Source organism: Mus pahari, chromosome 17 (assembly GCF_900095145.1).
Source record: "Mus pahari chromosome 17, PAHARI_EIJ_v1.1, whole genome shotgun sequence".
Lineage (NCBI taxonomy): Eukaryota > Metazoa > Chordata > Mammalia > Rodentia > Muridae > Mus > Mus pahari.
The window spans coordinates 11611978-11626742 of NC_034606.1; the positions used below are offsets into that span (position 1 = coordinate 11611978).

Here is a 14765-nt window from a genome sequence, read left to right on the forward strand (position 1 = left end):
GACAAAGTGTGGGTGCTGGTTCTTGTAGAATGTCTCCTCGATGATTCACTTTTATCAGTGAAATAAGAATCAAAGGGGGGTGCTTGCAGGTTCCACTTATTTTCAGTGTGAATGGGCACAGGAGGTACAGTTTGATTGCCCAGAAACCCAAGAATCCAAATGGGGTTGCTGAAATGAATGTAAAGAGGAACAGGCAGCATTATTGCTGCCTTCTATAGTTATGACTTACAGGGGATGATAAAACTAGGCTTTGGATTGGATTGAGTTGGGACAGGGCAGCCCTGATGGAATGTCAGAAAGTCAAGTGGAGTCAAGGGAGAGAATAAAGAACTGCCTATAATATAGGCAAACTTAGGACAGGGAAATTGTCAGCATCCAGGTTATTCTACTACTTTAAAATTATTCCATTAAACAACTATCTATAGGGCTTATTGATAATGTTCTCCTTATATGTTTTTCTTATATATAACATTATAGCTTATAGAGGTGATTGGAGGTTCTTTGTAAAAGGATGTCATTGAAATAGTCATTGGAACACAGTGTTTTCCAACCCATTCTTGGACTAAAGTTGAATGACTGATAAGATAAAAACTGATGCCTGAAATGTTCAGTGGAATAAAATTTTCATGTTAGTGAAACAAATGTATCCAAAAATAGTGTTTTGTTTAGACAGCTTGGGTTAGCATACATATTTTCTAGAAGAGCTAGTCAAAGGATTATAATAAAAGTAACACTTTTTCATAACAAAGATTTTGATCTCATTGAATTCCATTGTGCATTCTCCATACTACTTATTACTATTAAGCATTGAATTGATCAATGGATCATGTCTTGAATATTTATATGTAAATATATGAGAGAAACAGCAAAACAGGATTGTGATGTGACTCCTGGTAGGGAGTATATTTGCTTTTAAAAATATTAAAACATTTTACAGAGTGCATTCAAAACTGTTTGTTATATTTTATTTAGTGTGTGTGTGTTTTGGGGACATGAGCACGACATAGGAAAGTACATGAATGCAAGAATACAAACTTTGTGAGTCAGTTCTTTCTTCGCATCACCAGGGTCCCAGAGTTTTCAACTCAGTCATTGGTCTTGGCAGCAGATGTCTTTATCTGCTCAGTCATGTTGCTGGTTATTAAAAATAACAAAATCTTTAAAATACAATTGCTTAGGTGAACTTGTTATTAAAAGACTTTTAAATGTTTTTGCAAATGTCAGGATCTTAAAAAAAAATTATATAGTTAACAAGTCATACTTGTAGAAAATATTTTAGGATGGTCCATGATCATGGAAGTACATGAATATATGCACATACACATAATTTTTATAGAAAAATCTCAAGTATTGATTTTTCTAAGGAAAATCTATATTTGTGCTATAAAAGGTACAAGTTCTCCCATAACTGTTCTTGGGAACATAAACCCATGTCTGCGAATGTTTCTCTTAAGGCATAGTGAGTGCATAGGGAAATCCAGCAATGTGATTTTAGGATAATTTTTTTCAGAGTTGGGTAGATTAATACTTCTCTGACTTTACCATCTAATGACTGTATGGATTTAGGTGAGTTTTGGTCTCCTACTGTCTCCTATTTGTCATTTTTCTTTCCCACACATCACTGGATAAGATTATAAGACTATTCCTAAATAACTGGGATTGGTTTTGATTACCAAGTGATCTCTAGTACCCAATAATCATAGAGTTTTAGGAAATTATTTGTTGAGTTGATAGACAGGTATAAATGAAGGGACAAGGGGATAGGAATGGATTTCCCTAAGAATGGAAAATAGAATAGATAGCTGTGGATGGATTGAGTGGGACAGGAATTGGGAAGAGCAGATGAAGAGAGGGAAGGAGATTTAACTGGAAGTCTCTCATTATCAAATGAAGCCAAGAATGTATTACGTCTAATCTAGTTGTTGGCTGAAGGGGCCACATGGGATCCTCCAACAACCCAGCCTATTATCAAGGTTTTTGGCTGTGTTCCACAAACTGGGAGTAAGGCCTTATAGTTGAAGACAAGAACTACACAATTCACTGAACGCAGAGAAGTCAAGCTGGTGCCTACCTAGTGACTTCACCAATATGAACCAGTGTGTATGCTACTGGATGGTACTTGGGCACAACCCAAAGGGGAAATGTAAACACCAACTGAGCTACAATATCTTCAGAAGTGCTAGTGCAATAGTGGCACAACGCTTGTGGGAGTAACCAACTGTCTTAGGGTTTCTATTGCTGTGAAGAGACACCATAACCATGGCAACTCTTACAAAGGATAACAGTTAATTAGATCTGACTTACAGTTCAGAGGTTTGGTTCATTATCATCATGAGGAGAAAATGCTGGCATGCAGGCAGACATGGTACTGGCGAGGTAGTTGAGAGTTGTACATATTGATCCGCAAGTAGCAGGAAGAGACAGTGAGTCACTAGACCTGGATTAAGCTACTGAGACCCCAAAGTCTATCTCCAGTGACACATTTTCTATGACAAGGCTACACTCACTTCATGAAGGTTATACCTCCTATGAAGGTCATAGTGCCACTCCCTATGAACCTATTGGGTTCACTTTTATTCAAACTACCACACCAACCATATTTGATTTCAATTAAGACCTACTCCATGAGATGAAACCCATTCCTAACACTACTTGAGGGTAAATAACCAGAGGTCAATAGCCCAGAAACCTAAGGGGAATACCAAATACTACTGTTCTACTAAAGGAATATAGCAAAACAAAATGATTTTTAACATTTTGCTATATTCAAAATTTTGTGCCTTGTTCAGTCATCATCAGAGAAATCCCTTCTTGTAGTACATTGAAACAAATACAAAGATACAGCTAGACAATGTTCATAGTGCAAGAGACTTTGATACACTCAGTCCTAAATGGACTGTCTCCATCATACCTCTTTCTTCCAGGCTTACAGAATCCTGTGGAATAAGAATCAGGGAGATTGTGAGAATCAGAGGGAAGAGAGGGAAGCACAGCAAGAACAATGCACAAATGAACACCTAGAAACTGTGGCAGTGTACACAGAGTTTTGCCTGGCTCTGCACCAGATGGAGTTCCAGAGCCAAGAGGAGAATTTAACACACACACCCATCTCTAACTTGGAAGGTATCTCCAGTTTATAACAACTCATAGATGAAATATTAGTTTTCTCCATTCATTATCTACTACTAGGAATACAAACACAATCATAAGCAGTAGACAGCCAAGACAAAACAAACTTAGAGGCATCTTCTGAGGTTCTTTGTCACATAATACCTTGTGAAGTATTTTTTATTTATTTTTATTCATTGTAGCCTTACAGGTCCTTTGTGTATCTATTATGGCATCAATCTTTGAGTTTTTAGTGGATTCCTGTGTGTGCAAGTGTGTGTGCAAATGTGTGTGTCTCTTCTATATGTGTTTCCTGTGCTTTACCCCCTCTTTTCTTCTTCTTTTTTTTGTTCTAAATCTTATTTTATATTATTATTATTATTTATAATTATTTTTATTATTTAGATATCTGTGTTTTCTAAGGGAGGGACAAAAAAGGTGGGAATTTCGATGTGAGGGGAGATGGGAAAGATCTCATAGGAGTTGAGAGATGTGAAACCATAATCAGAATGGATGATGTATTCTGATTCACAATAAAAGTAGAAAAATTATATTTTCTAAAAAAACTCATGCCATGGAAATTTCATCAGATTTTAAGCATGCATATATGAAAACAGGAGGTATTACCTTGTTTCTGTGGTAAATATTATGATTTTACATATCTAAATTAGGAATGTACTTAGAATCCGTGATATCATCAAAATGATTGGCACCATTGTTGCTGCTTGGTTGTTTGTAATATAGTAAGATGCCTTAAATACAGTTGGTGAAATACGTAGGCACACATTAAACAGAACATTAAAAATTATAAAGCCATATATTAAGACAAAGGATTATCTTCTTTACTTTTTGAGACAGGATCTTACCATTCCTTGAGGTGTTCTTGAACTTGCTCTTCGGATTAACCAGACCTAGAATGTGCTATGCAGTCGAATTGGCCACAGGTTTATGTGTCTTCTGGTTTAGCTTTCCATGTGTTGTGGTTTGGGGTTTGCATTACAGGATTCAAAGGCAACTGTTATTCAATACTTATTACCATCTAAGTGTTTTTGCTAATTTTAGTCTCAGTGAAGTTTTGATATTGCAGTTATTCTGCATGTATGCATATGCATTTCATGTATATTTGTTTTTATAAATAGGAAGAGTAATATTTATATTCCAGAGCCAGTTTTATTTATTTTTTTAGGAACTTTATTGCATATATCAAGAAATTAGGCAATAAGGGAATCCTTTGTTAAGCTTTTGAAAATATTACTTTCTATAATATTTAGAAGCAGGGCTTTTATTTGCTTTAAAATTTTTTGGTTTAATTATATATCACAATGTCTAGGCATTGTAGTATTATTATAAATACCAAAGAAGTGCCTGCGACATCTAAACATTTGTTATTTACCTCAACAGTCAGAAAGCTTCTCACAATATTTTTTTTAACAAATAAAAAGATCTTCAAGTTCATCTAATGATGTCATCCAACATATTTCCACTTAGGAAAAGACTATCTAATCTTTTTGATGAGTAAATTTAGGATCTTTACTACTTTAGTTTTACATATTCATGATTTTGAAAGCACAGCTTAAATAATTCATCTATAATGAGATGTTTTATAAATCATTTAATTTTCCTAGAGAGCTGTGCTGCACTCTTCTTCACACATCACACTTAGCTGGGAAGATGAAGCTGCCTAGGCACTTGAAGTCTCACCTACTACACTCTTCGGTTTGAGGCTTCCTCTTGCAGCTGGACTGATGGAGGGCAGACCTCCGTCCAATTGGACCCAGTGACTTGTACTTGATGGAAGATGAGGTTCTCACTACAGCTACTAAGCTTAAGTGTTTGATTGCAAAGCTTATCTTTATACTCAGTGGCTTTACTTGATAGAGAAAGAAGTAACTTATTTGGAGAATATCTTTAAATGGCAAAAATATCTTCAGTGTGTTTTTAAATGTTGAGTTATTCTCCCACCCCTCTGGACTATGGAGTTCAACTTCCATTAAAAACAAACTACAGTGCTGCTGAAAGCCCAAGAATAATGACACACGAATCTTTAAATTTTGATGTATGAAATTATATTAATTGATATTTGAAAACTCAGATACGTGTTTCCTTTCCCAGTTGATTTTGGTTGTATTAATTGGCTATATTGAAGATGTGTGTCAAAATAATCAGTAGTTGCTATAGAAGATGTTAAATATTCTAGGATATCAATACACCAGAAAGAAGATGAGAAGTGCTCAAGAAAGTCATCATCAATATACAGATATCCATAGCAGCAAGGCTTCATCAATCCAGTCAAATGTACAGAGGTTTTGTAAATAAGTTGAAGGTAAACTTAAAACCAGAAATCATCTCCACCACTGCTTCTAGTACTTGCTCTCTCCCTGCCCTTTAATCGAAGCATCTCCATGATGCTACGGGCATAGACATCCCTCAAGTTAACACTAATATATGAGTCAGTGGCTATATTCTTGGTAAGTTTCTTGAGAGCTTCACGCTGTCTCACAGCTGCTTCCTTGAGTTTCAAGGTGAAGTAGCAAGCAGAGAATCGATCATTAATAATGGCAATAGGCAAGGCCAAGACAAGGATTCCTGATAGAATACACATGAAGGCCACAATTTTGCCTGTGGTGGTGTCTGGTCTAATGTCCCCATATCCTACTGTAGTCATGGATGTTGTGGCCCACCACCATGCACAAGGAACACTTGTGAAGGTTGTATCAGGAATGCTTTGCTCTGCAAAGTATTCTATTGTTGAAAATATAGAAATTCCCACAGATAGAAACAGGAGCAGTAGGCCAACTTCTTCATAGCACTGGGTGATTGTCATCCCAAGTGAGCGCAGTCCTGCAAGAGAAGAGGTGTTGTCAGGCATAAGCATTCCTCTTCAGCTTCTCTCCTTCCCCTCTCCTTCCCTGCAACCCACCCACATGCATGGTATGCATAACTAATATGATTAGCAATGTTCTGGGGATACAATGAAGACTAAATTATGACCTCTGGTTCCAGAAAGCATATAGACTTGTTGGTAGGGACAGGTTTAGAAGAATAAAGAAAACTGTTTAAGTATATTCAGTCATTTACTTGTATAATTATTAAGTTCATGCTCTTTCTGTATTTTTAATGAGAAAAAAACGTGACTGAAAGACAGGCAGAGGCTGTCTTACATGAATTTATCACTTCATGTGATGAAAGTCCTTTACAAGGATGTGTGTAGAGATTTCACTTATCAAACCTGCTTTTCAGTATATCATTTCAGCTCTTCTGCTCAACAGCCTTTTCATGTTGTTCTCATATATTTTTATGTCTTCTTTTACTTATCTTTTTTCTTGTTTGAATTTTTTGAGACAGGGTTTCTTTGCATAGGCTGGTTGTCCTGGAAGTTACTCTGTAGGCCATGCTGGCCTTGAACTCAAAGATCTGCTTGCTTCTATGTCTTATTTCTTACTAATAACAATGCTTAACACAATCAGATGCTTCATTGGCTGAAAGCCAGAGGAAGGCTGTACTCCATGGCAATGAAGTCACACAGCAGGAATGAGTTAGGCAACCAGCGGCAACGCTTGCTTCAAATGTATATCCAGAACATACTCTTACCAGTGTAAGTGAAGGTTCTAAAATGTACAGAATACCAATTGAAATTCTAGTTCTTATCATTCTTGATCATATATGATATTTTTGCTTTCCTGTAAGAAGATCAAGCTAAGTAACATAATCTTTCATTGACAAAAGGCATAGTAATGGAGGGATGTGAGGAATTTACCAAGTATGAGGAGACACAGAGTTACAGAATTCCAGTACCACCTATAATAAGGCTAGGTGCCAAGAATAGCAACAAGAATCTACTATAAACCAGGACTTAAACAACCAGTGAAATATCTTCCCCAAGGATAGAGAGATGCTTCCAAGAGTTTGTGTTTTGAAGCCATACCAACATGACTGCACAAAGAAATTACCTGGAAAACCCAAATCAATGCTTTTTTAGAATAATTTTTATTGTTATTCACCCTTAGGGATTATTTGAAATCCATTAGCATAAACCCATTATTTTGAAGTTTGCTCTTCAAATATTGAGATAATCTAGCCTTATTACCATCTACTTGTAAAGAACAGTGTATATTGATTTTGAAGTTTAAGATCCAAAATATATCTTTCGGAATAACTTTGTACTACTTTGTGATAAAATTGTCTTCAATGTATCTATATGGAATGACAGTTTAGAAATAAATTGACACTACATGATGACAAGTATAAATAAAATTTTATATATATATATATATATATATATATATATATATATATGTATGTATATATATAATCTTAATATGTTAGACACTCCTCAAAAATAATGTGTGACAGGTGTCTTTGTTGTGCCATTTAACAGAAGAGAAGTTTCAGGTCTAATGTATCTAGTACAAAGGTACAAAGTTAGAATTTATACCAAGACTGTTAGGAGTCCTAACCATAATTATGTAATATCTCTCAACTGAAGTTCCAAATATGTGGAACTTAAGATATCTGTGACTATATTTTATAAATCTTATCTTGACATAATATATTAAATATTCACATATTTGTCATATGCTTTAAATAATTTGAAGCTCTGTTACTACTCTGTACTTGCTTTAGAACAGTGAAAACTTTTGAAGAGGTGACACTGTGGAAATTACTATTATTTCCCTTTTCCTTTCTTTTGGAAACATGTAGCTCTCAGTGTTTTATAAATTGAATCCTGTGAAGAGTTTATAAATACTCAAAGAAAGCATCCCATTATCTGTGTCAGGAAACAAAGAGTGTTACTTGTAAAAGTTCTTGGAAACCCCATTATCACATCCTTGGCTTGTAAGATTTGCTAGGAAAATACATGACTAGAATTCTGTAGCATGAGTTTTAATTATAGAGATGTAAAAAAAAGTTCAGATTAATTTTTCCCTATGTTAATAAGGAAGCATAGCTACCGCCATTTTTCCCGTGGTCATTCAGATATATCTTTGTATACATTCACGGGAGTAGTACTCTGTAAACATATTTGTATGTGTACATATGTGTTTGTATTGTATTATTATGCATGCTACTCCAGTGTTTCTCAAAAGACAAATGGCTCCCAAATGATATAACTCAAAAATATTTGCATATCTATTAAAGTACATGGTCCAGAAACTAATCCACGTAGTAAAATCTGACATGAAGTCAAGAATTTGTATTTTAACAAATTTATAGAAATATTCTTATTTTCTTTAAGTACTGACTCTGATAACCCTAGGGGCCTGCTTGGCCCCTCCTCCCTCTCTCTTTCAGCTTTTACCTTTCTTACCTTTCTAGTCCTCCTTTACTCTCTCCTTTTCCCCTCTCCACATGGCTATGGCCGGCCTCTCCCTTTCTACCTTCTCTCCTTTCTCCCTGCCTTTCTACAATAAAGCTCTAAAAACATAAAAAAAAAAAAAATGCAATAGTCTCAAAGCCTACTACTGAACACCATTACATAAGAATTCTTTATACTTGCTTTATTTGGTTTCCTTTGGCATCGCCTATAGCTTTCAAGGACAGGATAGTTTTGTGTGTGTGTGTGTGTGTGTGTGTGTGTGTGTGTGTGTGTGTGTGTATGTTGTATATTAATTTTTTTCTAGAGAATGTTCATTTAATTCTTTTAAATTTTTCAAAATTTAAGATAATTCTAAAATACTGAATAAGATATTAATTACTGACATATCTTTCTTCCAATACAAAATAACTTTATTTATTCATAAAAATTAGTGGTAGGCCATCAACACCTGGCCATCTCTCTTCTGCCATGACTCTTCTCTCCAGTCAAGAATGTATTTATACATTTTATACACCACACATCTCAAATACTTCTTGGAAATGGAAGGTAAAAATAGCTTATGACCCTATTATATTATATAATTTATGTGCCATTTATGTATGTTTTATATATGACCTTTGAGAAGAATAATATCATATATATATATATATATATATATATATATATATATATATATGAGACTGAGGTCTAGCACTGAATTTAAAATATCATCAAATTGTTCTGTCCACATTGTCTTGTGAACAGAAAGTGTGTGTGTGTGTGTGTGTGTGTGTGTGTGTGTGTGTGTGTATGAGAGAGAGAGAGAGAGAGAGAGAGAGAGAGAGAGAGAGAGAGAGATCTTATGATAGTATCTTGAAGATTTTTCTTCCTAATATTTTTTAGGAGATGGAGGGTGGGTAAGAATGTATGGTGGTTCTGTGCCAATATATCTAAAACTTATTTTAAAAGTGAAATTAAAAGGCACAAGTGAAATATGAATACCTGTAGAATGCCTTCCCAGTTTTAGCATGCGCAGAGCTCTGAGGAGCCTCAAAACCTGGACCAGACGACCCACATTTTCCAGCTCTTGTGTGGTGTGGCTGCCGCTCAGGCTTTCCACCAGAAGAGTTATGTAGAAGGGCAAGATGGCAAGGAGGTCTATGATGTTTGGGACCTTCCTCAGGAAGTGGCACCTGTCTTTCACACACAGGAAGCGCAGAATGAACTCCCCGGTGAACCAGCTAATGCACACATACTCCAAGATCTCCAGCAGCTGTAGGTTGAGCCAACTTAGCTCAGCTGACATAAGGGCCATGTTGACGATAGACACCGCCACAAAAATGATGGAGATTACACCAAAGATCCGGGCTGCTGTGGAAGATCCAGGTTTCTCCAGAATATCCCAGAGCTTTTGTCGGACAGTGGGACAAGGTCCTTTTGAGAAGTCCTGTTCACTCTCATGTTGACTTTCCTGGTCATCTGTGTCCTTCTTAAAGTCAAGAGTTTCACTCAGCTCCTTCCTTCTGAAGTATCTTTCAGAGAAGACAACTTTGTGATTAATTAAAAAAAAAACCATACAGTCGTACAAGAGAATTAAATTTGACAGAGAGGTCACACTTTTATATGTGCAAAATATAGAAATATATATTCATAATTCGCCCATGGTGATCCCTGACAGATTTCCCACTTATGACTTTTAAAAAGACACCTTTTTTTCTTACTAGAAATTTATGCAAATAGGATTTATACATTAGCAGGCAACTTTAGATCAGTTAAATTTTTGTAAGTTATTTTCTAGTGACAAGAACATGTATTTCCCACCTGTAATATTTGTGTGTATAAAAGAAAAATATATGAAGGAGCAATAGGAATGACAGGACAGCAGTAAGTAACCATCGGATCCTATAATTATCACCACGCAATCAACTCTCCTTCAGGACCTTACAAAGTCTTTCAAGCAAGGTTTTCATAATTAAAGCCTTGGTTTGATGAATGATAATAAACCAAAGCCTTTTTATTTCTATGTAACTTTGGGGGTATAGATTTTTCTGACTCATCTATTAAAGTATCAGATGTTAACTGCAAGTCTGACCTGTTTGAACTTTCACAAGATATCAGAGTATTAGTCTCTGGGAGAAATGGGGCAAGAAGTTTTTGTTGTTGTTTTAAAGTTCAATGCACAAGTGACTTTCGGATTCATTTACCTTCAGCCAAGACGCAGACACACCTATTCACAGAGCTGGAGTAGACAAGCTTACACAAAGCCTCAAGTCTTTGCTTGTGCTTTCTTATCACCCTCTCCTCCCTTCCCGCCCAACTGCCGCGCCCTGCTGGTACCTGTCCCTGCAGCAGGAGTCAATGCTGAGTTCATCGATGCCCCAGTACTGGATCTCCTGAAGAAAGGAGAGCGCACAGAGCTGCTCCATGACATGCAGGCGGCCAGTGCGGTAGTAGTGCAGGACATAACGGAACGCCTGAGAGCTGCGGTCGAAGAAGTACTCATTGTCCACCGGATTGGCATCATCGCAAAGCTCCAGGGGGCTGGGGGCGGCAGCCAGGGCACCCAGGCGGCGGTAGGAGGCCACCACTACGGCCAGCTTGCCCAGGCGCGTGTGAGGGAAGCAGGACAGAGCTTGCTGCGAGAGCACGAAGCGGCTGCCGCCCACGTTGACTGTAAAGCAGTCCCCCAGAGCCAAGGGTTCCCCTTCGCCCTCGCTACAGAAGACACTGGAGTCCAGTGAGGTCAGAGAACCGCTGTCCAGCGACGACGAGTCCAGTAGCGGCCGGTTGCGGGGTGACAGATCCATCCTGACCGCCTTGGCCTGAAGGCACTGCGAAGTTGGGAAGGCGCTGGATGGAAGCGTGGGTCCCCGCGCGGGCGGTGCCAAGGCCCCTGCTAGCGGCAGGGATCTCCCAGGTTCCCGAGGGAGAAGCCTCCCACTTGCACACCCCTACTCTTTCCACCAGCTTGGTGGCTGGTGTCGCTAGGGAGCTGCGAGTGCGCGGTAGAGCGAGGAGGCTGGGAGCGCAGGAGTGGTCGCGCGGAGGGAACCCGTCAAGCAGTTGTGCAGCGTCCAGGCAGGGAACAGCCCAGGATACACAGTCTGTTCTGGTGGCCCCTCCTAGATATAGGTAGAGCTTTTTCTCAACTTTGTAATTCAGAACCTCCAACCCCCACTCCCCAGCCTACATGGTGTGTAGATTTAAGATCTGGAGGCTTCGAGTTGCAGAGTTGGGCAAGGGAGGGGGAATGTGAAGATCTGGAGGGTAGAAGCAGAGAGGTCCTGTCAGGTGCAAAAAGCCGGGGTGGGACGCTAAAAGTTCAGAAACAGGTGGCAATAGCAGAATGAGTCCTAACTTGAGGATTTATAGCCTTCCCTCGTCTATTGTAAGGTATTCACTCCACGATGTTCTCTAAGGCTGTGAACACATGGGGAAGTATGTCTGGGGTACCCTACTCAAGATTTCTTCCCACGTCTCACTGTTTCCCATCTGTCATTCATGCGAGATTGTCTTCTCTCTTGGGTTTCCAGCTCCTAGCTGAGAAACAGTTCTTTTAGTTGAAGTTCCAGTGGCTCACTAAGAAGGGAGTTCAGCACACTGGGTGCCCACGGGGACACTGCACATTTCCTCAGAAGAGACATTCTGGGCACATTCTCCAACACAAAGGGGAGTGCTCGCTTTAGGAAAAAGAGAAAGGCAGAAAGACAAGGAATAGAACAAGCGTGGGCTGAGGCAAGAGTTTAAATAACAGCGATCCAACGGTTAAAGAAGCTAAATTCAGGAGATCAGGTGATTAGCAGAGTGCCTAGTGGCTTCTTAGAGCTATGTCTTCAGCTAACCTGTTGGACACAGGGCTAGTGGGGTGGGAAGGAAGGACAGTGACTCACCTGCAACTTCAGGCACACCTGGGTGTTGCTCAGCCAGTGCAGTTCAATCAGATATTGTATTCTTTAATCCTTCTGGTCTACAAGTGAGAATTCGGACTTCACCAGTCAAGAATGGAAACTGCTCACAGCATAGATCTTAGCCAAAAACTGCTCACAGCACAGATCTTAGCCAGCGTTTGCTGCCTCTATGCATCTTGGCTTCAGGCCTGGCCTCAGGATTCTGTGGTGAGATACGCCCCATCCTTGCCCAGCACTCCACTGGAACCTAAAGAAGCTCTAGGTGGCCAGCTTCTTTAGAGAATAGAAGTAGGGAGGCTAGAGCCAGAGAGGAAAGGAGTGCTTAGCGACACTGAATATTACATCCATCGGAAGATGCTTCAAGAATTGCTGCATTTGATTTCTATTCCCCACCATCTGTGTCCACAAAAATATTCCAACGTTTCCAAAGTGGTAAAGTGCAAGGTTAGAACAGTTACATTCTACTTCTCCATCCTTATGGAGAAGAATTCATCATTGCATCTAGCAACCATTTCCCAGTGTTCGCCAGACTCTACTTTGTGGTTTCTTAGTAAGTGGTTTTGGAATATATATATATATATATATATATATATATATATATATATATATATATATATATATGCAATTGTAGTGAGAAGAGCTTTTCCAGTTGATGGGACAAACATTTGACTGCCTAGGTCTCACTTTGCCATCCTACTTTGGGGCCTTTCATTGTTATGGACTTCAGTGCCTCTTCAAGATAGCCAGTTTTAATAAAGACGGCAAAACAATTATTGGCTGCTAACTTCATACTGAGAAGTTTGGTAGGCTCTCTATTACTGCAATAGCTTGTTTTGTCATAACAACACCATGAGGCATTCATGTGCTCATTTAATGCAATAGACATAGAAGTTGAGTGATTTAAACTCATCTACTACATACTCAACTATAGCACTAAATTTCAGAGGATACCTCCGTAAGTTAATTGTAGAGTTTCTAGGTTATGCTTCTAGTACTAGCTTTCCGTTCTCTTAACTTTTACTTCTCCTAAAGGACTCTTCCAAGCAGAATATATAAATTATTTCAGTAACCTGTTCATCATATGGTTAGATATCATGTTGTTTTTAAAGCTAACAGTATCCTTTTTTATTAAAGATAAAACTTCATCTCAATTACAGATGATTTAGTCATTGAAAAGAGGGAAAACTTCATAGTTCTATTAAGCCTTATCATCAATAATAAAGGTCTACACTAACATTACAGATCATAGAAAGGAAATGGGTAAAATTTTACAGCATTACTTTAGGTGAGGAAAATGAGTGGGGCTTGTGGGTCACATTACCAGATTCCTGACTCTCAGTTGTGATGGTGTCCTAAGGAATTAATTATAATATTTATCATTAGGCATACAAGGATATGGTTTAGTCAGTAGTAACACTTGCTGTGCAAGCAAGAAGACCTGGGTTCACATTTCAAGAACCCATATGTGGTGCATTGCCTGTAATTCCATTGCTGTATAGGGGAAAAAGAAATTATTGGGGCTTGTGGGACATCAGTGTAAGTCTAGGTTCAGAGTGATCCTGTCTCAAGGGAAGGAATAAGGCAGAGCAAGATAGAGCAGGACAGGCTAAGTCCTCATCTAGTCTTTGTGCCTACACAGACACACATACCATCCACAGTACACATCCATCACACATATGCCACACGTCCTGAAATACAAATTAAGACTTTTTAAGCATGAGGCCATTGCTAAGTGTGTGAATTCTCACAATGCACATAAAGACAGGCATTGTCATCATGACAGATTTCAAGGTGTCTAGCTCAGTTGATGAAAACTGTGAAAATAAATGTTAGAAGTCATGATGTTGGAAATTATATTATAAAATCATTTTCTTTGGTTTATGAAAATATTATTCACATTAATTTTATACTTGGCTTATATGTGATCCATCAGGATGGCATACCATAATGCTTCTGTGAAATTACTATTAATGTTTTAAAATATTAATGTTTCAAAATAACAACACAGAAATATAATCTTAACTCATTGAAGTTTTATTTAAGAAAATATACATTCACTTAATTCATTGCCAAAATATTTTAACCTCACAGAATTTATAATTGGATGAGAGGATTTGATGGTAAATATGAAAAAAAAATAGAAAATATCTTGAATAAAAAGCTTTTAAAAAGTCAACTTGGGAAAATTCTACTTTTTTATTTTTAACCCTATCACTGTAGACTCATAGGTTTACATGAGATTCTCTTAAATTTTGTTATTCATTGACAAAAGAGAAAGCGTTTCATGCAGTCCATGCATCACAATGCCTTGTATTTGATTTTGCAGTGGCTGACAATCAGATAAGTCAATTATGTGGACCTTTTGAAATACCTTTTGTAATCTCCTTTCTCTTCACAGCATTGGGATATGTTCAAAGGAAAAAAAAATCTGATGACTTCTATGCATTCATCTT

At 37.9% G+C, this 14765-nt stretch overlaps 1 protein-coding gene across 1 annotated transcript; it reads right to left on the reverse strand.

The window, feature by feature from the left end:
• Positions 1-2331: 2331 nt before the first annotated feature.
• Kcnv1 (potassium voltage-gated channel modifier subfamily V member 1) lies at positions 2332-11847 on the reverse strand. Its single transcript, XM_021217190.2, has 3 exons — positions 10742-11847; positions 9407-9936; positions 2332-5949 (listed from the first exon to the last, which is right to left on the reverse strand). The coding sequence occupies exons 1-3, from the start codon at positions 11209-11211 to the stop codon at positions 5438-5440; spliced, it is 1512 nt and encodes a 503-aa protein (XP_021072849.1). The 5' UTR covers positions 11212-11847; the 3' UTR covers positions 2332-5437.
• Between the last annotated feature and the right edge of the window lie 2918 nt (positions 11848-14765).

What these genes read in the sequence shown, in the direction of transcription:
- Kcnv1 (XM_021217190.2), bottom strand. Translation starts at nt 11,211, where the DNA reads ATGGATCTGTCACCCCGCAACCGGCCGCTACTGGACTCGTCGTCGCTG. An exon ending in GACTCCTGCTGCAGGGACAG is followed by an intron (nt 9,937 to 10,741) that starts GTACCAGCAGGG and finishes CTTCTCTGAAAG; the next exon opens with ATACTTCAGAAGGAAGGAGC. An exon ending in ACTGGGAAGGCATTCTACAG is followed by an intron (nt 5,950 to 9,406) that starts GTATTCATATTT and finishes CTTCTCTTGCAG; the next exon opens with GACTGCGCTCACTTGGGATG.